The sequence below is a fragment of the Rattus rattus genome, chromosome 8, assembly GCF_011064425.1.
Source record: "Rattus rattus isolate New Zealand chromosome 8, Rrattus_CSIRO_v1, whole genome shotgun sequence".
NCBI classification, from domain to species: domain Eukaryota; kingdom Metazoa; phylum Chordata; class Mammalia; order Rodentia; family Muridae; genus Rattus; species Rattus rattus.
The window spans coordinates 11,057,877-11,078,803 of record NC_046161.1 but is presented as its reverse complement, the minus strand read 5'-3'; the positions used below and the strand labels follow the sequence as shown (position 1 = coordinate 11,078,803).

General features: G+C 46.6%; 1 protein-coding gene across 1 annotated transcript; it reads left to right on the top strand.

Annotated features, from left to right (window-relative positions):
• Positions 1 to 2,042: 2,042 nt before the first annotated feature.
• On the top strand, positions 2,043 to 19,358 carry Med17 (mediator complex subunit 17). The gene is made up of 12 exons (XM_032909474.1): positions 2,043 to 2,433; positions 4,156 to 4,322; positions 5,911 to 6,130; positions 7,428 to 7,564; positions 7,643 to 7,727; positions 9,357 to 9,509; positions 10,261 to 10,391; positions 11,277 to 11,461; positions 14,274 to 14,411; positions 15,976 to 16,093; positions 17,663 to 17,822; positions 18,779 to 19,358. The coding sequence occupies exons 1-12, from the start codon at positions 2,190 to 2,192 to the stop codon at positions 18,988 to 18,990; spliced, it is 1,950 nt and encodes a 649-aa protein (XP_032765365.1). The 5' UTR covers positions 2,043 to 2,189; the 3' UTR covers positions 18,991 to 19,358.
• Positions 19,359 to 20,927: the final 1,569 nt, after the last annotated feature.

Genomic DNA, 20,927 nt, shown 5'->3' with positions numbered 1-20,927 from the left:
AGACAATGGTGGTGGGCACAGCTTGACCTTAGTTAGGCATACCTCGTGCCTCCTATTGAAACCCAGACCTCATGCCAGAACCCAGCATGGATTTTGCAGGATGGTGGAGGGGAGGTTGGGAATCCAGAGACCTGTTTGTTCCTCTTTCCAAAGTGATTTCACTCAAGAAATCTTTTTGCGCTTTTCCAAAGATATTACACTATTACTGAGTGTTGATGGTTAGTGTGTGGTGATGATGGTTAGAAAACTCCTCTCTGTTCTGTATTATAGAACCTGTGATGATCATTAGCCAGAAATCAACTTCCTAACCTTGCTAATGGCGATAAGATGTGGGTCTAGGACCTCTTTAGAACTAAACCCTCAACGATTTCCGATTCTTTACTTTGTAATGCACATGTCTTGTATTATTTTTAATAATAGTGTTATTTTTAATTAAACATGATTTTTGAGGTGAAACTGAATAAAATCATTTAATACTATTTTTCTTTTCTCTTTCATTTATTTATTTGTTTATTTATTGTAGACCTTGTTGTCCTGGAACTCACACTTTAGATCAGATTAGACCAGATTGGTCTTGAACTCTAGACCTGCCTGCCTCTGCCTACCAGGTACTAGGAGAGGCGTGTGCCACCACTGTTCAGCTGATCAGCTGATTTACCTCAACAAAAACAATATTACTATTTTTAAAATGTGTGTGTATGTGCTACATGTTTGCATGTCCACAACATAAGTGCACGTGCATGTGGAAGCCAGAGGTTATGCCCATCATCTTTGATTTCTCTTTACCTTAAACACTGAGGCTTGCTGACCCACATAGGCTAGTCAGTCAGTGTGATCCTGTCTTTACCTCCTTTAGCACTGGGAATATATATGAGCTGCCACACCCACTGGGCTTTTTATGTGGGTTCAGGGGATCCAAGCTCCAATCTTCACATTCGTACAAGGGCCTGATCCACTTACCACCCCAGCCTAGTGCTAGTTCTCTTACTTCACTTATCCTGGACCCTGGAGCTGAGTGAGGTATTAATTCACCATTGCAGCACAGTGTCAAGATAAGCATACAGTAAATACTTGGTGGGTGGGAGGGTGATCATGCCAGATGTCACTAGATTTCAGGATATGTTTAGTTAAAGAAACCAAATATTATGTGATTAATATATTAATATGTGAAGAGGGATACGGCAGGGGTGGAACATAAAAAGAATTCTATTTTCTCCTGGGGTCCCACACCGAGAGGATAGGTTCATTTCCTTAATTTGATTCAACTATCAAGACTAATGTCTACTTACACCTACACCTACAAGGTATTAATCCTGATGTAAGGAAGGTTTCTAGAGACATCAGGAGAGCTACTAGGCATATCTGAAAAAAAAAAATGGCCTGACAGAATAAGGAAGGAGTGGCTTTAATAGTTTCTGTATGAGCTTTGAATTTCCCAGATATCAGTGGAGCAGGCCGGTGCTCTTGGCTTGTCAGATGTAGGTTTGAGGGCTGTCTGCGGCCAAACATCAGAAGCAGAGCCAGGAGCTGGAAAGATGGCTCCCCAGAACTTGCTGTTCTTCCAGAGGACCTGAGTCTACGTCTTCATCGTTAACTTCACTGAGTGCAAAATCACCTAGAAGAGACACCTCTTGAGTATGTTCCCAGAGAGGTTTAACTAGGAAGCGAAAACCTACCCGGAAGGTGACATATCCCATGGACTGGGTTTCAGACTGAATCAATGGGAGTGGTGTGGTGAGTACGCTGCGTGTCTCAAAAATCAAATAACCAACTAACTAACCAACCAACAAAGAAGCTGCGTGCCTCAATAACCAAACAACAAATTAATCAGGTCAACAAGAAATAAGCTGTTTCAAAAACCAAGCAACTAACTAAACAAACAAAAATTACAACGCCCAGTGTGTCTACATAAAACCAGTCCGTTCCATTTTCACTGCTGTAGCCGAGCCTCCGCTAGCCAGAAGTTTCCGGCTCTAGAGTGCAGCATACCGGAAGTGTCCGGGCAGCTGGCTCTCCGCGCCTGCTCTTAGTGTTCCGCGAAACGCTGCGCGGAGGATTGTGGGACAGCGGTGGGTGGTTGGCTTCCGCCCGGTCCGCCGCGTCGGGCTTTCGGGGAGATTGGTGTCCAGCCTTCCGTGTCCGTGCTCGTTTCTGAGTCTCTGGCAAGTCACCCGCAGGCTGCCGCCAGGATGTCGGGCGTGCGAGCTGTGCGCATCAGCATCGAGTCGGCCTGCGAGAAGCAGGTGCAGGAGGTGGGCCTTGATGGCACCGAGACGTACCTGCAGCCGCTGTCTATGTCGCAGAACCTGGCGCGTCTGGCGCAGCGCATCGACTTCAGCCAGGGCTCCGGCTCCGAGGAGGAGGAGGCGGCGGGGCCTGACGGCGACGCGCCGGACTGGGCGGGCGCGGGGGCCGACCAGGACGACGAAGAGGGTGAGGCTTCGCCTTCATTGCTGTTCCTGCTCCAGGGTCTCCTCGGGCGGCCTTGAGCCTAGCAGTCCCCAAAGTATTGACAGCAGTGGGAAGGCCGACTTAGTTGGGACTCGGGGTCGTGTACAGGAGAAACATTCACCCCTTTTATTTTCTAGAATAGCTGAAAGCTTTTGGGGGTGGTTTTAGGTGAAGACAGGTGATACTTAAGGATGACCTCCGAAACTTTGAGGTGAATGAATTACAAGGAAACAAAACTGAAAGAGGAGAGCTTGGAGAAGCAACCAGACTGGATTTTGGATTCTCTTTATTATCAAAGAAACAAAAATTTTGAAACCACAGTTCTTGATTTAGTGATGTGACAGAGTCAGTTGAAGTGGGGGACGTTCTTGTCTAGTGTAGTAATTCGCCAGGCAGAGGCAGTCAGATTTGTGAAAAGCACGAGCCATTAGTGCAATACCATGTCAATAAATAATAAAAATTTCATAAATTTGGCAGAAACTTAAAACATTGGGGACTGGAGAGATGGCTTAGCAGTTAAGATCGCTGACTGCTCTTCCAAAGGTCCTGAGTTCAATTCCCAGCAACCACATTGTGACTCAGAATCATCTGTAATGGAATCTCATGCCCTTTTCTTTCTGGTTTGTCCGAAGACAGCGGCAGTGTACTCACATATATTAAGTAAATAAATAAATAAAGCAAGCATATAAAACATTGCTATTATCCTGTGTTGGAAAGGCAGATCAGCTCAGTAGTTTTGTTTTGTTTTGGGAGGTTCTTTTTTTCGGAGCTGGGGACCGAACCCAGGGCCTTGCGCTTCCTAGGCAAGCGCTCTACCACTGAGCTAAATCCCCAACCCCAGCTCAGTAGTTTTAAATACAAATTTTAAATTGTATCACATTTGAACCACGAAATCCCCCACCTGCAGACTATAGAGCACAAGTGTGTATTGAGATCCAGTACTGACATCATTAGGAACATTTGGCCTGTCTATGAAGTGACAGGCTTCAATGGCATGCCTCCGGGCTTGCCGATATCTTGAGGTGTGTGAAAGAGTGAGTAGGCCCTATATGCTGGGTTGAGATAGCTCTAGAACATAGCAACAGAAGGAAAGAGCAAGTAACAGAAGGTGTTAAATTATCGGGAAAAGCTGTGGAAGGATTCACCCCAACTGTTAATAATGCTTACGTCTCAGGAGGGAGAAGAGTCAGGCCTGGGATTAAAAGAAAACTTTTGACTTTCACTCCCTAGTCCTTTATCGTGAGCTCCGTAGAGAGAGCATGCATTAAAACCTGATTAAAAGGTAGATATACTCATGCAGCCAATAGTAATGCATAGCCAATAGTAGGCCATTTGGGGCTTTGCCTGTTGTTTTACAGTTCAGGAATTCGCTACAGTTATTCAAGGAAGGAGGCAGGTTATTTTAAAGGCTTACATGGGGCCGGAATATAGTTCAGTGCTTACCTAGGAATGAAGCCGTAGGTTCAGAAAGAGTGCCTACTTAAGATATGATGACAGTTTTGGCCTGTGGAAATTAGACTGGCATTTGTTTTGCCATTGAGGAGTATTAAATGTTAACAGTTCAAGACAGGGTATGAGAAGGAGGGGAAGGAAGGGCAGTTTACAAAGAACTCATTTCTCCTTTTCACACTTTTAAACTTCTAAAGGAACCTTTTTTTGTCTTATATTCAATGTAACCAATACACATATGTTTCTGTTTTTCAGGGTTGGTAAAATTCCAACCTTCTCTGTGGCCTTGGGACTCTGTGAGGAACAATTTGCGAAGTGCCCTTACAGAGATGTGTGTTCTCTATGATGTCCTCAGTATTGTCAGGGACAAAAAGTTCATGACTCTGGACCCCGTCTCTCAGGATGCGCTTCCTCCCAAACAGGTATGCGTACCCTTTAACCGGACATCTTCCTTTAAGCCCCAGGACCAGGATTTGGTGGTGCACATTTTGCTCCCTTTTACTTTGTTGAAAAGTTAAATCCACAAGCCAGAGCAGTGGCTCAATGATTAAGAACACGTTCTGTTGTTGTAGAGGATCTGAGTTCATTCCTTAGTACCACGTCAGGCAGCTTAGACCTGCCTGTAGCTCCCGCTCTGGGAGATCTGACCCCTCTCTGGCCTGTTCGTGTGCTCAGACACATGTGTACACATAATGAAGTCACACGGGTATCAGGAAGGGGATTAGTCCTGGTGAAGGTGGAAGGACTGAGTGCCTCTCAGACGAAGAGTCTTGAATCAGGTTCCTTATGTAGAGAGTGAGTGTGGCCTCTCTCCATCCAGGCACTAACCAGGCCTGGCCAACCTAGCTAGCTAGTCTGCGAGTTCAGCTGAGGTAGTGGGAATTCAGAGTAGTATGGTTGTAGAAGGCTGGGCCTTTTTGTGAAACTTACTTGTGCAAAATCTTTTGCTTTGTATTTGGACACACTCTAGTGTCAGAAAGCTTGCACCTGTTAGACTTGTCATTTGGGAATGTAGCTACTCAATAAAGCACAAAACTGGTGTGTGTACATAGTCTGCAGTCACTTTTCAGCAGTTTCTGTCGGTAAGGGTAGTCACTGCAGTGTTGCGGCAGACTGACACCAGTCACAGTTTCAAAAGTCCTGGAGGTATCCCTTGGTTTTATGTCAGTTGTAAGCTTAGTGTTGATATGTGCCATGCAGTTGCTGGATTCTATGCATAGGTTACATCTGAGCATGTTTGGAATTTAACATGAAGTAGGAGCCAGTAGTGCCACAGGTAGGAGCAGGGATGGTAAGGACAGTGCCCTGGCCTAGTTTGCCCCAGGTGGTGGATTGCCGAGTTCTAGTTTCTGGGCCACTGGTGATTTGGCTTAAGATCATTTTGTAAGCTTGCCAAGAAACAGGTTACATTTGTTGTTAAAAAATAGTTTTGCAATGAAAAATTATTTTTCTAAGTCTTGGAGTATTACTTTACCATCTGCTCGTTTTTCTTCTACATTTATTATGTTTTTGTGTATGTATTTGTGTGTGTGTGTTTGTGCGCATGTGTGCATGCATGTGCGCGTGTGCCTGTGCATGTGCCTGTGGAAGGATGTAGAAGTCAGAGGTTACCTTAGGCATCTTTCTCAGTTCACTCTGAATTTTTGTATTTTTGAGTCACTTTCTCTTTCTGAAGGTAAAATTCACTAGTTGATCAGATTGACTGGCCATCAAGCCCCCAGAATTGTCCTTTCCTGGGCCTGGGTACCAGGTGCATGTTGCTGCACTGAGTTTTGAATGTGGGTGCTGGGGATGGAACTCAGCAGGCCTTACACATGCATGGCAAGCCCCTTGCCAACTGTCATCCCTCTTCCTTCGTGTGTGTGTGTGTGTGTGTGTGTGTGTGTGTTTAATCACAACTTTTCTTCCAAGTAAAACATTTCCTGCTTGAGAAAACATGTAGTTTTAAACATATCTAAAATAACTTGGAGCTTATTTTTGATAGAAAACGTGCTACGTTATTTTTGGTAGAGCCCGCAGACGCTGCAGCTGATCTCTAAGAAGAAGTCCCTTGCTGGAGCAGCTCAGATCCTACTGAAGGGGGCGGAAAGACTGACCAAGTCGGTGACTGAGAACCAGGAAAACAAGCTTCAGCGAGACTTCAATTCTGAGCTCTTGAGACTACGGCAACACTGGAAACTGAGGAAGGTGGGAGACAAGATCCTGGGTGACCTAAGCTACAGAAGTGCAGGTACAGATCTCTGACCATAGAAACTGCTTTGTGTGGTGTCTCCTAGCCTGCCATGGTCATGTCTCCGCTCCTGTCGGACAGTGACATTTAATGTCTTTACCCATAAGCCAAAACCATTCTTGGCAGAGCTCAGTGTCACACACCTGGAGTCTAAACACTTGGAGGCTGAGGCGGGAGAGTCCAGAGTTCAAGGCCAGCATTGCCTACAAGAGACCCAGTGTTGACAATCCCCAGCCAGAGCAGTGTTACTGCAGTAGCTACATTGAAGAGGAAGTTCAAAGGCAGCGTATTTAAGGTTTGGAGTCCAGTGGGAGATGGCCAAGCAGTCCTGCTGGGATACTTGAGAATGTGGTAGAGTTTCGAAAAGTCAAGCTGTTACTAAAACCCAATCCGGGGTCAGTGCCCTAGCACTGCTATCAGTCCCACTACAAGATAAACTGGTGCTTTCTGGTTTTAGACATTGTAACTTTCCCCCAAATAATTATGGTCAAATGCTTCATTTCTCTTTGGGCTGATCCCTTGAGATTTTGGAAGAGTTTAGTTGCACTCTAATTGCAAGACGATCGATCCTGAATGTCTTTTCTTGTCAGACATGCACTGCACTTAACCATCTACTAATAATGTAGCAGTCACTTAGACTTCTGACCTACATAGAGGGGCTGCCCATCAGAGGAGAGGAGCTGGCTGAGAATAGTACCGTGAGCACTGTTGGTTTGTCTTTCTGATGTGAATTCAGTTTATCAAAGCTGCAAGAGAATCCTGTGTGGTCTGTAGAGGTCAGGTTGCAGTGATGTCTTTAAGACAGGTACAGGAGTGCATCACCACGCTCACGAAGTGTTACATTGTTTGGTTTTATTTGTAGACGAGATCTTGTTGTGTAGCTCTCCTTGGCCTGGAATTCCCTAGGTGGAGCAGGCTGGCCTCAAACTGTAGATTCGCCTGTCTCCACCTCTCTTCTATTTCTTCTTCTGGTTTGGCTCACCCAGCAGGACTGCTTGGCCATCTCCCACTGGACTCCAAACTTTAAATACGCTGCCTTTGAACTTTCTTCAATGTAGCGACTACTGCAGTAAGACTGGTCAGTCTGGGGATTGTCAAGATAGGGTCTCTTGTAGGCAATGTTGGCTGTGAACTTTTGACCCTCCCGCCTCGGCCTCCAAGTGCCCCCATCTCAGCGTGCACATTTCCAGTGGAAAGAATGCATGTTTTAGTGATGTGGGGGTAAAGTGTTATACTTGGTAGTTTGTGTTAGATTAATTTGTTATGTTAATTATTTTAATCTTTAATACCCCATTAGGCTCTCTTTTTCCCCACCATGGTACCTTTGAAGTGATAAAGAATACAGACATTGACTTGGATAAAAAGATACCAGAAGATTACTGTCCTCTAGATGTCCAGATTCCTAGTGACTTAGAGGGGTCTGCATATATCAAGGTACTGATTAGAGTTTTTCAGGTTATTTCTAGGCAATTACCCTGAAGCTACTTTGCTAACATTTTTCATGTTGTCTAGGTTTCTATTCAGAAACAGGCTCCAGACATTGGTGATCTTGGTACAGTTAACCTTTTTAAGAGACCTTTGCCCAAATCCAAGCCAGGTATGTCATGGTGTCTACACTCACGTACTCAGTAAGTCAAATGTAAAGAGAGAGGAAGGAGATCTGTGGTGTGGAAACAATAGGAAGTTGGTGTTTATTGGCGATGTCTTAAACAGTGAGGGTTAAGAGAAGGAGGATGCTCAGAAAGAAAGATGCCCCAGAGCGTGGATGTGGGTTTCTTAAAGAGCTGCCATCGCTGGTTTTTTGAGACAATCTTTGACTTTAAATTCATAATCCTTCTCCTCAACCTTCTGCATGCTGAAATTACAGGCATGAAATGCCATGCTTGCTTCTGGAGATGCACTTCTTATTAAAAATAAAGCCCTAGTGAATAGCTATATATTTTTGTAGGTTGACGTATACTAGGTGTCTCTGTGTAAAAGAAGATGTTCAACTTCTTCAAGGCTCAGGACATCTCGGGAAGTGGAGAGACTGAGAATATAGAGGTTGAGGAGGAGTGCTCTGAAGCACTGTTTCTAGTCATGGCATAGCCATGCACTCCTGCACTCTCTGTGGTACCTGCTGCAGACTTGTACCAGACTGGGCCCCATCATTCCATGGTGGGTGGTTGAGGGGCTTGTGAGGCCTCACCCTTACTGAGGGACTGTGGGCTGCTAATGGTTTCTAAGCAAGGTGATACAGACAGGAGTCCCTGCAGGCTTCACAGCCAGCAGCGAAATTCTACAAATGAGGTAAGACTGAAACTCTGTTTAGCTTGACATCACTGGTTCAAACTTCCAGAGTCTGATTGATACCAGGCAGTTTATTTTAACCATATTTAAGTACAGCACAAGTTTGTGGAAAAAGTTTTTTGATGACAGTTAACTCAATGCTATGTGTACCACAAAGCTTAAGACATGTTTACATTGAAGTTCTTTACAAAATACATATGGCTTCTTCCATAAAGAGAAGTACTGTTGACTCAGAGACAGCACCCAAGACTTAGGGTGTAGGGAGCCTGATGAGCTGAACACAATGCCTGTGGGTGTCAGGATTGGCCTGGCCCTGTGATAACACAGAAGTGACATCTCATAATGATGTGTTTAATGGACTTAAAAGCAATGGACTTAAAAGGGTTTAGGGGGAAAAGGTCTGGGGTAAACACGATAGTACTGTAGAGCGTGTGGGTGGAGCCTGGCTCTGCAGGTCGCACAGTATCACCAGGTTGTAAACTGCATCCTTTCCTGGCCTCCCAGGAGGAAGATGGGAGGCTTCTTCCTTTGCACACATAGGCCTACGTGTTTAACTTTTTGTGGCTTTCCCAGTGCTTATCTGTGTTCACTAGGACCTCTGGCCCTCTAAGGTGCAGCCACTGATTAGCTGCCTATAATCCTGTTAATAACCTCACGCTCATATGAGCAGCCACAAACGCTGAATCGTACACACATGCACGCACACAGGAAGGAGGCTTTGAGAAGAGTTTGAGTAGGAAAGAGAAGGGGTACGAGAGAGACAGGTGGAAATGACCAAAGACTTGTTTGTCTCTGTGAAACTGTAGCATTTTTAAGTGAGATTTTGTGTTTGGACAGAGGTTATAACAAACAGTATTCTCTGATGCTTTGGTTATGGAGTGAGGTCACAGTTCGTGCAGCTGGACATGACTTTATGCACATGCCTTCTGTCTTTCAGGTTCCCCACACTGGCAGACAAAATTAGAAGCAGCACAAAATGTTCTTCTTTGTAAGGAAATTTTTGCACAGCTCTCTCGGGAAGCCGTTCAGATTAAGTCTCAGATCCCTCACATTGTGGTGAAAAACCAGATCATCTCTCAGCCCTTTCCAAGTAAGAGCAGCCAGCCTGCTGGAACCTGCGAGCAGCAGGACGTCATGGTGCGGGTGCTGTAAGAGTGGCCTCAGGAAGGGGCTGTGCTGTGTGCATCATGGCGGCCAACTAAAGCGAGCCGTGCTGCCCACTCTGTTCTGTGACCTGAGGGCGGCGTCTTGGGCTTGCGTGGCATATGCTAAAAATTGTGGTGCCGTGGCTTCAGCAGCAGTGCAGTCAAGTGCATTTCTTTCAAGGATACTTGCCTTTTCTAAATGAGGTACCAACCTAAAAAAGAAGAATATTCCTAATTTGTAGAAGCAAAATTATTGTTCAGGAGCAGTCAAGCTTAACGTAGAAATCAGTTGTCAGCAGCTGTGCACTTGTTAGTTTAGGGTCAGACATGAACAGCTCTGTCCTGTGCTTTTATGAGCAGGGAAGAGAGCCTGGCAGAACTAGGTCCTAACTTCCGGTTGATAGATGACTAGAAAAGCTTGCTTAAGATTCTGTGTTTGTAAGCCAAGCATCGAGAGTTGTCCCCAGTCTTCTGCAGTTAGAGCTCAGGATCAGAACACAGTGTAGTCTGTAGGATATTACCGTCGTCCAAGCCTGTGAGCATTTATCACGTTAAGTGAAGGAGGTCGTTGGCGTAGAGGTGCTCACATGAGGCCTGATGGTCCACTGCTTGAGAATGCGCTGTGGTTGTCCCTGTGATGATGGTCTCAGTGTCCAGTTCTTGGCTTATCCGCATCTGTCCTGTCTCTCTACACAGGCTTGCAGTTGTCTATTTCTCTGTGCCACTCCTCAGATGATAAGAAGTCCCAGAAATGTGCCCCAGAGAAGCCTGGTCAGGAGGGTCACCTCTACGTCCTGGAGCACAACTTGCACCTGCTGATCAGAGAGGTATCAACCCCAGGGCGGCTCTGCCGTGTGGCGCAGCTGAGCAGTGAACAGACCTTCCACTGAGGCTCGTAATGTGCAGCCATGTGCCTGCCTGGTGTGGAGGAGCCTGCCCTGTGCCAGAGATCCAGACAATCGGTGCCACGGGCCCAGAGTATCTTAGAGCGCTAGGGATACACAGCACGTTCTGGAGTTACCTTGGGAAGCACGTGCCACTGACAGAGAAGGGTGGCTCTGGTGGGGAGGCCTGAGCTGTACACCATTGTGTTTTGAGACTCCATAGAAGTGTATATTCTGGCCTCGAATCATGATCGTAATGGTGTAAAAGCCAGTGTTTCAGGTGTTTTAGACTAGGATTTCCCTCAGGGTTGAACACTTGCTTAGCATGGGTGAGTCTCTCAGTTCAGTCCCACTATTACATGTTTCCTGGGGTTCTGCTAGACAGTCTAGGACAGTTGATTAACTGATCATGCAATGAGATGAGACTTAATGAATAATGCTTTGTAATTTAAACTTTCAAAGTAAACATTACAGTTCAGAGGAGCCTGCCTCCTTATAGACTTGAATCGTGCACACGGTCACTTAGTGCACGTCTCTCTGTGTCGGGGTGATTGTGATGATGGTGATCTGGGGACAGGGTCTCCCTGGCTGACTTGCAGCACCTCTGTAGACCAGGCTGGTGTCTGCCTATTGAGTACTAAACCTGAAGGCCTTGCTACTGCATCCGGCAAGATTACTTATTATTTATAAGATTACTTTTACTTATTATTTTCATTATCTTCAAAAACATTTGAACCGAGCTCTGATTAGCATTTTTGTCTTGTTTACTACATGGGGGTTGGTTATTAAAAGTGGCTTTCCTTTCCTTTCCTTTTTTTTTTCTGTCAGTTTCATAAACAGACCTTGAGCTCCATCGTGATGCCACACCCAGCGAGTGCTCCTTTTGGGCACAAGAGAATGAGACTCTCAGGTCCTCAAGCTTTTGATAAGAATGAAATTAATTCAATACAGTCCACAGAAGGACTCCTAGAAAAAATAATTAAACAAGCAAAGCATATTTTTCTAAGGAGCAGGTAAGGAAGAAGAAAGTTACCGTTTTTCTGTAAAATGGAGTCCTTTTTCTGTCCTCTCTCTGTTAATTTTGGGTACATGTTAGAAGAAAGTGGATAAGAGGAAAATTATGGTGACGGACTGGGTCTTGTCCAGTTGAGGAGTGTGGAGGGTGGATGGGGGAGGTGTTGGGGGGCAGGTCCTGCTGTCGAGCTGAATGCTCTGTTTTTTTGACACTGCCTAGAACCAGTACACCTCGGGTTAATAGCCAGGAAAAAACTTTTCTCCTCCCTTTGTGTTTTGGGTTTTGTTTGACAACCCATCCTTGAGGCCCTTACCCCCACTTGACTTAATTGCTTCTTGGGGCAAATACCATTAAAGCCTTTTGTTTTTTCTTACTGATGAGCTGGTTGAGGCTTAGATAATTAATGTGTTCACCTAAAGCTGACAGCCCAAGGCCGTGTTAGCCCAAAAGTGCTTGTCTGTTTTGTTTTGAGTAGCCCTGGCCTTGAACTGAGAGATACCTTGTCTGTAATGGCTACTACCATGTGTGCTGCCGCACCAGCAGCAGCCTCGCTGCTGGTTTCTCAGTCTTTGAGGAATGGCTGGTGCAAGGAGAGGGAAGCCATCTTGCAGTGCTAGCGTCTGCCCTCTCTTTCGGTGCTGACACTGGTGGGGGGGTCTGATTCTGCTTGAGAGTCTTGCCATGAAGGCTGTGTGGCACTGTCATTAACAGGGATGCTGCTGCTGCCTGGCTTCTTACCACTTGTCATGCTGATGCTATCCAGAGTGCCAGAATAGGTTCATTTTCTCTGCCTGCTGATTAAAATATTAAATGGCAAGAAGACTGGAGCGATGGCTCAGTGGTTAAGAACACTGGTTGCTCTTCCAGAGGTCCTGGGTTCAATTCCCAGTACCCACATGAGAATCCACCACTATCTGTAACTCCAGTTCCAGAGAATCTGATGCCCTTACACAGACATACATGCAAGCAAAACACCAGCACACATAAAATCAGTGAATAAATAAATAATTAAAAAAATATTAAACAGCATCAAAGTATTACCAGAAATCTTGAGGGGTCCCAGCAGAGCAATCTAGTGTGGTACATGGAAATCGAGGTCCCCTTTTATGATTAAAGCAGTTCAGAAGAGTTTAAAAGGGAAAGCCCAGGGCAGGCAAGCTATAAATGAGTCTTCAGCTGCCTGGGAGGAAGGAGGAGAGAGGCAGAGAGGGAACACAGCTGTTCAGCTTGAGTTTAGGCAGTGAGAGGTCAGGGCTTTAGCGAAAGAGCAAGGAACCCAGAATGCTTTGCTTATTAGGAAGCTAAAGGCACAGCTGGGCTCTTGCCAGCACCAGGAGGAAAGTCGTTTATATCTGCTGAGTCAGGCCTGAAGAAGACGGGCAGACCTAGCTGAACCTCAGATATCGTGGTAATTCCTGGGGACTACACCAGGGCTAAGGAATTCTGGGAAAGCACACAATATTTTAAGGTAAACTTGCCTTCCCAGGAGTGATCTACTAGATAGATCCCTGATCTGCCCTACCTGACTAACTTTTCGGGAAACAGACAAGGACCTGTCTTCTCCTAGAGGCCGACTCCATTCTTCACAATGGAACTAGAATATTGGCAGGGACAGAAACTCCGGTCCTTCAGCTTTTAGGAAAGTACGTCAGGACGATGTTTTAGAGCTCTGTGATGCAGCGGAGGAAGGGAGAGCTAGTGGGGGGATGGGTTGGAGCTTGGGCTTAATCACTGCAAGTTCCTTAGTATCCAGGGCCCTCCAGCTTTCCCTGCTTCACTGTGGGTATAAACTAAGTAACTTGTGCAGAAGTGTCTTAGAAGCACTAAGGTGTACTGCTGAGGTTCTGCTTTCCTTTATGGACTTCAGTGATAAACGCTGTTAATAGGAATGTAGTGTTACCTTAAATGTTCTCAGTGACTGTAAAGTTAAATTCTTTGAAATATATGAGAAGTATCTGACACAGAAAGAAGTGTCTTCAGAACCATTACTGATCTTAAACAGTAAGTGATCTCAGAAGTAGAAAAGCTTTAAAACGTAGTAACCACCCCCGCCACACACACACCCGTTTATAGGAAGAGTGGACTTGCATGTGAAATGTGTAGTGAGGAGTCGCTTTGTGTGTATGCTGCCGCACCTGAGGATCATGAAGTGTCGGGTTTTGGTTTGTTGTTGTTTTTTTGAGTGAGGGTCTTTGTACGTAGCCCTGGCTCTCCTAGAACTTGCTATGAAGACCATTAGTTCCAGACCAAGCTGGGACTACAGAGAGATAGATTGCTTCAAAGCAAAATAAGTAAATAAACCCAACCAAAAAATAAAAGCCAGTCAACACACACTGTTAGGGCTAATACAGTTCGTGACTGCACGCACAGTTTTAGATGCTTATGTGTAGCAGGCGTTGCTGACTTTCTTGATGGCTAATGTTTGGATTGTGCCCAAGTCTCTAGTTTGCCTTAATTATGATTTATTCCAGGTGCGAGTATGTTCCAAGTCATTTGTTACCAAAGGTCACTAATATCTGGGTGTGTATCAGATTAGTACCTGGGAAGTGCCTTACCTTGTCAGATAAGTTTTCATGAGCAGGACAAGATGAGTGAGGTGGTTTGAGTGTGTTGTGGTGCAAAGCTTAGACAGGCAGAGCAGTGGGTGTGCAAGGGCTCCCAGAACCAACCCACCTCTAGAACTTTCGCTTTTCAAATGGTGGCATGGTTGGAAAGTAGGCAAAATTAGATTATTTTCTAATTTTTGTAAAATTGATACATAATTTAAATCCTTGCGTTTTATATGACGATTTTTAAATTTTCTTTTAAAGAACTGCTGCGACCATTGACAGCTTGGCAAGTCGCATTGAGGACCCCCAGATCCAGGCCCACTGGTCGAACATCAACGATGTGTATGAGTCTAGTGTAAAAGTTTTAATCACATCGCAGGGTTATGAACAGATCTGCAAGTAAGTGTCACAGTAAGTCACAGACAGCCTGCTGGGGAGCTGTTCGTGTGCTTGTCCAAGGGATTCTGCAAGCCTCGGGTGTTCATTTGTTGTGAGCCATGAGTTTCTATAGATTGTATCACCTATAACATGTTTGCAGACACAAGAGGCAAGGGGCTGGAGAGATGGCTGAGTGGTTTAAAGATTTCTTCCAGAGGACTGTCCTAGTGACAAAATCAGGTGGCTCACAACTACCTGTGACTCTGGCTCCGGGGACCTATAGGTTTTCTTCTCACCTCCGAGGGCACCTGCACATATGTGGCATACATGCACAAATCTAATAAAAGCCACATAAAACCTCATGTTTGCAGTTTTGTGTTGGGCTACATTCATGGCTGTCCTTTGCCACCTGGCAGCCTGTGGGCCAGGAGTCGAGTCACCCCACACTGAGCAGAAAGCTGCACACTTGCCAAGGTGCTTGCCAAGCCTGCGTCATTTCCTGCCCAGAGGCTGTGCAGGTCTGTTACGTCAGGAGTGAGCGGACCATCCAAGCCTGCACTCAGTCTGCTGGGGGTAGTTGAGCTTGTAGTTCTCTCCTTGGTTCTGTTGGTGTTGGCCTTGGTTCTGTTCCATTGGTTGACAATTGTGCCTCTAAACCATTGTGTGTCTGTGGAGAAGCAGCATCGTCCTTGTCCCAGCATTCTTTGATGCTTGAACAAGGCATATGGCTCAGAATGCTTGCTGGGCATTTTCTATAAAGCCCGGTGTGCTAGTACACACGTCTGATCCCAGAGCTTGGGAGGGGGAGGCAGGAAGAGTGCAGTGAGGTCAAGGCCAGGCCGGGCTTTACAAAACGAGATCCCGTCTTTAAAACTGCAGTAAGGTGCAGCCGCAGCTGTTGGTCTGAGGCCCAGCCCTGCCGCTCCTGGCTCGGCCGCTCCAGGCTCGGCCGCTCCAGGCTCGGCAAGTGCTTAGATGATTATTTAAGACAGCAAACTGGCCGCCATGAGCAAAGCCCTGTGACATGCAGAGTCCCTCCTTGTGAAGGAGCAGAGGCTCCATGCAGCACTGGTTCTCACTGAGTAAGCGAGCGTACGGTCAGATGCAGGAAGTAGTGTGTGATGGGAAGGATGAGCAAGGGTTGTGCATTTATTTCCTTCTCTGGGGGTTGGTGTGCATGCCATGGTGCATGTGCAGAGGTGTAGAGGCAGTCCGTGGAGGACAGTCCTGGAGGCTGGTTCTCCTCCCACAGTGTAAGGCTCCTGGGATTGAATGGGGTCCTCAGGCCCGGATGCAGGAGCCCTGACCTACATTGTAAGTCAGGGCCAGGCCGGCACATCTTGCCACTCGGGAGTTGGGGGATGCTGCTTGTGCGTGTCCTGCTGACAGCTGAGGAAAGACAGTCAGCTGACCAGCCTGCTGAGGAGCAGGGCCTGGTGCAACCTCAGGAAGCCTGCCTGGGATCTCATTGGGTGGATGCTAAGAAACCACCCTCCCCTGTAACGTAAAATTGGTTTAGTCGTCAGAGCTGCTAACACGATGCACAGCTCCTCGGGATCGCGCCAACCAGAGTGTGTGTCTGCAGGTCCATCCAGCTGCAGCTGAACATTGGCGTTGAGCAGGTCCGTGTCGTGCACAGAGATGGGCGGGTGATCACGCTGTCTCATCAGGAACAGGAACTACAGGACTTCCTTCTGTCTCAGGTACGTTGTACACTGCTTTGGCTGGAGTTTGTGTATGTCTTTGAGATAGATCTCAGTAGCTCAGCCTATCCTAAGGGGTTGTGCGGCCCAGTAGTCCTGCCTCTGCCTCCTGGTTGCCGGGCTTGCAGGTGTGCAGCACATGCCTGGCCGCACCTCAGGCCTGAGGCCGCAGTTTCATTGCTTAAGGAACGCACTGGGCGAGCGGTAGCTGTGATGGTTACAGAAGGAGAGACCGGCCCTGTCACCTACTTCCACTACACACTCTTGCTTCATAATCTGTCTTGGTTTTATTTGCACTATCGGGGTATAGACCCTCTCCAGGAAGAGGCAAGGATTAGCCCAAGGAAAGCAGAGAGGGGAAGACACATGCAAACTACAGCCGCCATCATCCTATATTCATACACAGCCGTTGTACATAGCACGTGCAATGGTTTTTAGTCTTTGGCCCTGAAAGGATTGCCCGTGTGAAAGCACTGGAAAGTGCTGGCTTCTAGTCCCTGTTCCACAGACTCGTTTGGTGACACCAGAGTGCAAGAAGAGCAGTAGTTTGACACCTTAGAGTTGGGATTAGCTAGTAGAGTGATGAGTTGTGGTAGAAAAGGGAGGGGCCTTATGCTAATGTAAAATGGTTACTCACATAAATTAGGAAAAAAAATTAATACTCTCCTCCAGGTGCGGTCCATAGAGGGTTTGCCTCTTTGTGCCAGGTGATGGGGACACAGCTGAGTCAGCTCCCTCAGTTACACCCCAAGTGGGTTTGGGTAGCTGAGGTGCACACACAGATGTGTTAGTGTGTGTGTCTCAGAGAATGACGTGTCTAGACACCGAGGTCTGCAAGGGACAGGGACCGGAGAAGCAGGTGGTGGTGGTATTGCTGCTGCTGCTGCTGCTGCTGCTGCTGCTGCTGCTGCTGCCGCCTTCACTGCTGTCAGAGTGCATTCCACCAGGGTGAGGAGGAAGAGCAGAATGCTGTTTACTAGGGCTCAGCTGACCATGTGTGTGGGAGACCCAGCAGTCATTCAGTGATAGCCTGGGGTCCTCTGGCCTCGAGGGCTGTGATGTAGAACAAGCCACTCGACCAGAAGAGCAGGTTTCTGTCATGAAGTCCGGCTGACCTAGCCAGCCTCACAGGAACAAGTACCAGGAGGACAAGACCTGACCCACTGTGTTCCTTACTGTTCTGCTGGCTGCGTTGGTAGCCCCCAGCTTTGATGGTTCCATTCCTGAAGCAGAGAAGGGAGCAGGCTAACGTGAAGTCTCCCCGGCAGAGTAGGGTGAGACTGTGTTTGAAGGGCAAGGGGAAGATGTCCTCCACATCCATCGATCGATCAGACAGGAAACCGCAGCAGCCAGGCTCAGGTCCCGAGTGCACTCAAGTTGCTGGGAGACATGGACCGCACTGGGCAGCCGCAGCTTCTGCAGTGGAGGGCGGGGTCCACCCTCCTCTCGAGTAGTCGTGTCACACAGACGTCCTCAAACCTGGGCCAGAGCTTGAGAACCCCAGCAAGCGTACGCTTACATCAGCTCCCCGAGTGTGCCTGTGATTCAGTGCCGTCTCCTCCTTCACAGATGTCCCAGCACCAGGTGCATGCGGTTCAGCAGCTTGCCAAGGTCATGGGCTGGCAGGTCCTCAGCTTCAGCAATCACGTGGGACTCGGGCCCATAGAGAGCATTGGCAATGCCTCCGCCATCACAGTGGCCTCGCCAAGTGGTGACTATGCTATTTCAGGTACTTGCTCTGTCCAGTGGAGGGAACGCTTAACATTCTCCTCTGATGTAATTAAGTGTGCGTAGGAGCCGTTTATCTCTGTAATGAGTTAGCGTGTTTACACTGCTGTTACGTCTGTTTGTGTATGTGTGTGTAAGCGGGGAGGGGCAGGGAGAGAGGGAAGAGTGTGTGAGAGAGAACTCACTAAGGAGACATTCTGTTCTTATAACTAAGAATATTAGAAAGTTCAAAAAGCCATTTTTAAAAATTTTTCCTGCATCAGTTAAAACATCAGTCAAAACCCAGGCTTCTTCCTTTTCCTTATTCTTTTCTTTCTGGAAGAGACCAGGTCACATTTGCAGTTTAGGCTGGCTTCAAACTATGTGACTATGTAACGAAGGCTGGTTTGAACTGGCTTTGTGGCCAGGCCTGTCTCAGTCCTGTCTCAGCCCCTGAGGGTTTGGCTTGCAGGCATAGGTTACCACATTTGGCACATGTTGCCTAGTTTTTATAGGGCAAATAATAGTTTAAAAATATTTAGATCATCTTAGAGTGTAGGTATGTGCAAAGCTTTAGCATTTGGAGGTCTGACAAGGTGTTTTAGCAGGAAAAAGCCCTTGCCACCAAGCCTGATGACCTGAGTTTTATCCCAAGCCCCATGTGGTTATCAGAACTTCTGTCAGTTGTCTTTTGACTTTCACATGTGCATACATACACGTGTGCATTTATACATATACACATATGTGCATAAAGTAATAAATAAAGTTAGTATTTTGGAACTGAAACATTGCCCTTGATCTTTTACTATGTAGTCAGAACTAGCCTTGAACTCCTGATCCTGCAGACTGCACCTCTCAGGTGCAGGGTTAGGGTGTGTACCTCTCATGACCTGCTCTTGAAACACTTGTTTATGAGATCGTCTAAGCTATTGGGCAGGGTTTGCAAAGTGAAGGTACTGATGTTGTTTTCCTCCATAGTTCGTAACGGACCCGAGAGTGGCAGCAAGATCATGGTTCAGTTTCCCCGTAACCAGTGCAAAGACCTTCCGAAAAGTGATGTTTTACAAGATAGCAAGTGGAGCCATCTCCGAGGACCATTCAAGGAGGTTCAGTGGAACAAGATGGAGGGCCGAAACTTCGTTTATAAAATGGAGCTGCTTATGTCTGCCCTGAGTCCCTGTCTCCTGTGATTTCCTCCAGAACAAGTTCCAGAAATTCTGACCTGCGTGTTTGCAGATCAGTTATAAGCACAAGGGAGCGATGTCTTCCATATAAGGACTGAGCACAGACTCGTGCACTGGCGCTCCAGTCTTTCGCGGGAGTCCTGTTTAAAGGTTACATGTTTACCCTGCGTTTGAATTCTCTCACGTTATAAGTGACGAGTACTTTGGAATGGAAAAAATGTATGTACAGTTTTAGTATGCAGTATGGGGAGATGTAAAATAGTACATTTTTATACAGCTCACCTGAAAATATTACTAACTTAAGGGCTTGAATTTGCTTTTTTTTAAATTACATCTTTAATGTTAACATAAACTTTGTGTTTAAAAATCTCCAAGTATTTTGTGAATTTCTCATAACCTATATGAGCTGTGTCTCAAATCAGCCACTCCTGCTATTTCTTTAAAAAATCACTGAAGAACGTCTTACAGCACAGATTCACTGACCACACCAGGCCCTGTCCCTGAAGTTCACCGAGATCACTCACGGGAGTCGTCTTCCCTAGCACTTGGGGCTCTCGGGGTGTTGGGACATGAAGTGCCTTTGTAGCCATCTTCTTCCTCACCTGGGTCAACATGAATGAACAGGTTAAGAACTTCCTCAAAAAGCAGTGGAAACCAAAAAATGTACCACGATAGTCTCTGTTTTCCCTGTTAGTGGTCACTGTTTCTGGCTGTGTAGAAACTTCCACAGAGCTGCATCTCGCTTGAATTTTGACAAGCTGAGGTAAATATAAAGGAGGTGAACCAAGTGTGATGGCTCATGCCAGTGATTGGAGGACTAGGGAGTTGAAGACAGGAAGACAAAGAGTTCAAGTTCAGCCTGATCTGCATGAGTTCCAGGCCATCTGGGGCTACGTGGGGCAAGCCTTGTCTCAAAGTTTAAAGATTTATTTATTTTATGTATATAGTACACTGTAATCTTCAGACACATCAGAAGATAGAGCATCAGAACCCATGACAGATGGCTGTGAGCCACCATGTGGTTGCTGGGAATTGAACTGAGGACCTTGGGAAGAGCAGTCAGTGCTCTTAACCCCTGAGCCATCTCTCCAGCCCTCTAAGTTTAAAAGAAAAGAAAGGGGGTTTTAGTAAACAAACTGTATTCATACTATGGGTTATGTTTTCCAAGGAGGAAGAGTGAAATTTAATAGGGAGAGACGTGAAGTGAGAGAATGCATCAGGAAAAGCAGACAGGCCATGGGTACAGTGGCATCCGTGGGCTGGGATGTCGCCTAGCGGGAAAATGCCTAGTATGCTCCAGGATTACAGAGAAGAGGGGCGGGTTCATTCGGTTGTCAGAGTGTGTACTGTAACGTAGAGACCTGTTTATGTGTGTGTCTAGAAAGATACTGTGCCCTCTGAGAAGTAAGGTTGAGGAGAGAGAACTTTCAGTGTATTGGGTTCCTGTGTATCTTTTGACTTTTCAAGAAGCATTTATTATTTTTGCAATTAGAGATTCTTGAAAGGTAAGAGAAATGATGACTCCAACTGTCCTTGAGGATTGGCAGCTGAGATGGTGGTCACATGCAGAAGCACATACGTGGACAGTCCATCCCTCTTCTGAGTGAAACTTGATGTAGCTGTGGTAACAGTAGTTTCTCAGTTAACTCTAGAGGTGTCTGATGTCAGGAAACAGCATAATAAGCCGATTCTGATCCATGAATCTGGAGGGAAGAGCCTTTACTACCCTGGTATCACTCAAGGCGACTGCGACTGAGACAGGTGCCTGAAGGTCCCTTCAGGCTTTGAGTGTAATTGGCCCCCATAGACCCATAGAGGGTGGCACCATTAGGAGGTGTGGCCTTGCTGGAGGAAGTGAGTCACTGTGGGGGTGGGCCTTGAGGTCTCATATGCTCATGGTACACCCAGTGTGGTACAGTTTCTCCTTGCTGCCTGCAGATCAA

Excerpts from the sequence above, each read along its gene's own strand:
- Med17 (XM_032909474.1), top strand. The coding sequence starts at position 2,190 with ATGTCGGGCGTGCGAGCTGTGCGCATCAGCATCGAGTCGGCCTGCGAG. Across the intron at positions 4,323-5,910 it reads ATGCGCTTCCTCCCAAACAG|AGCCCGCAGACGCTGCAGCT; the intron begins GTATGCGTACCC and ends TATTTTTGGTAG. Across the intron at positions 6,131-7,427 it reads CCTAAGCTACAGAAGTGCAG|GCTCTCTTTTTCCCCACCAT; the intron begins GTACAGATCTCT and ends ATACCCCATTAG.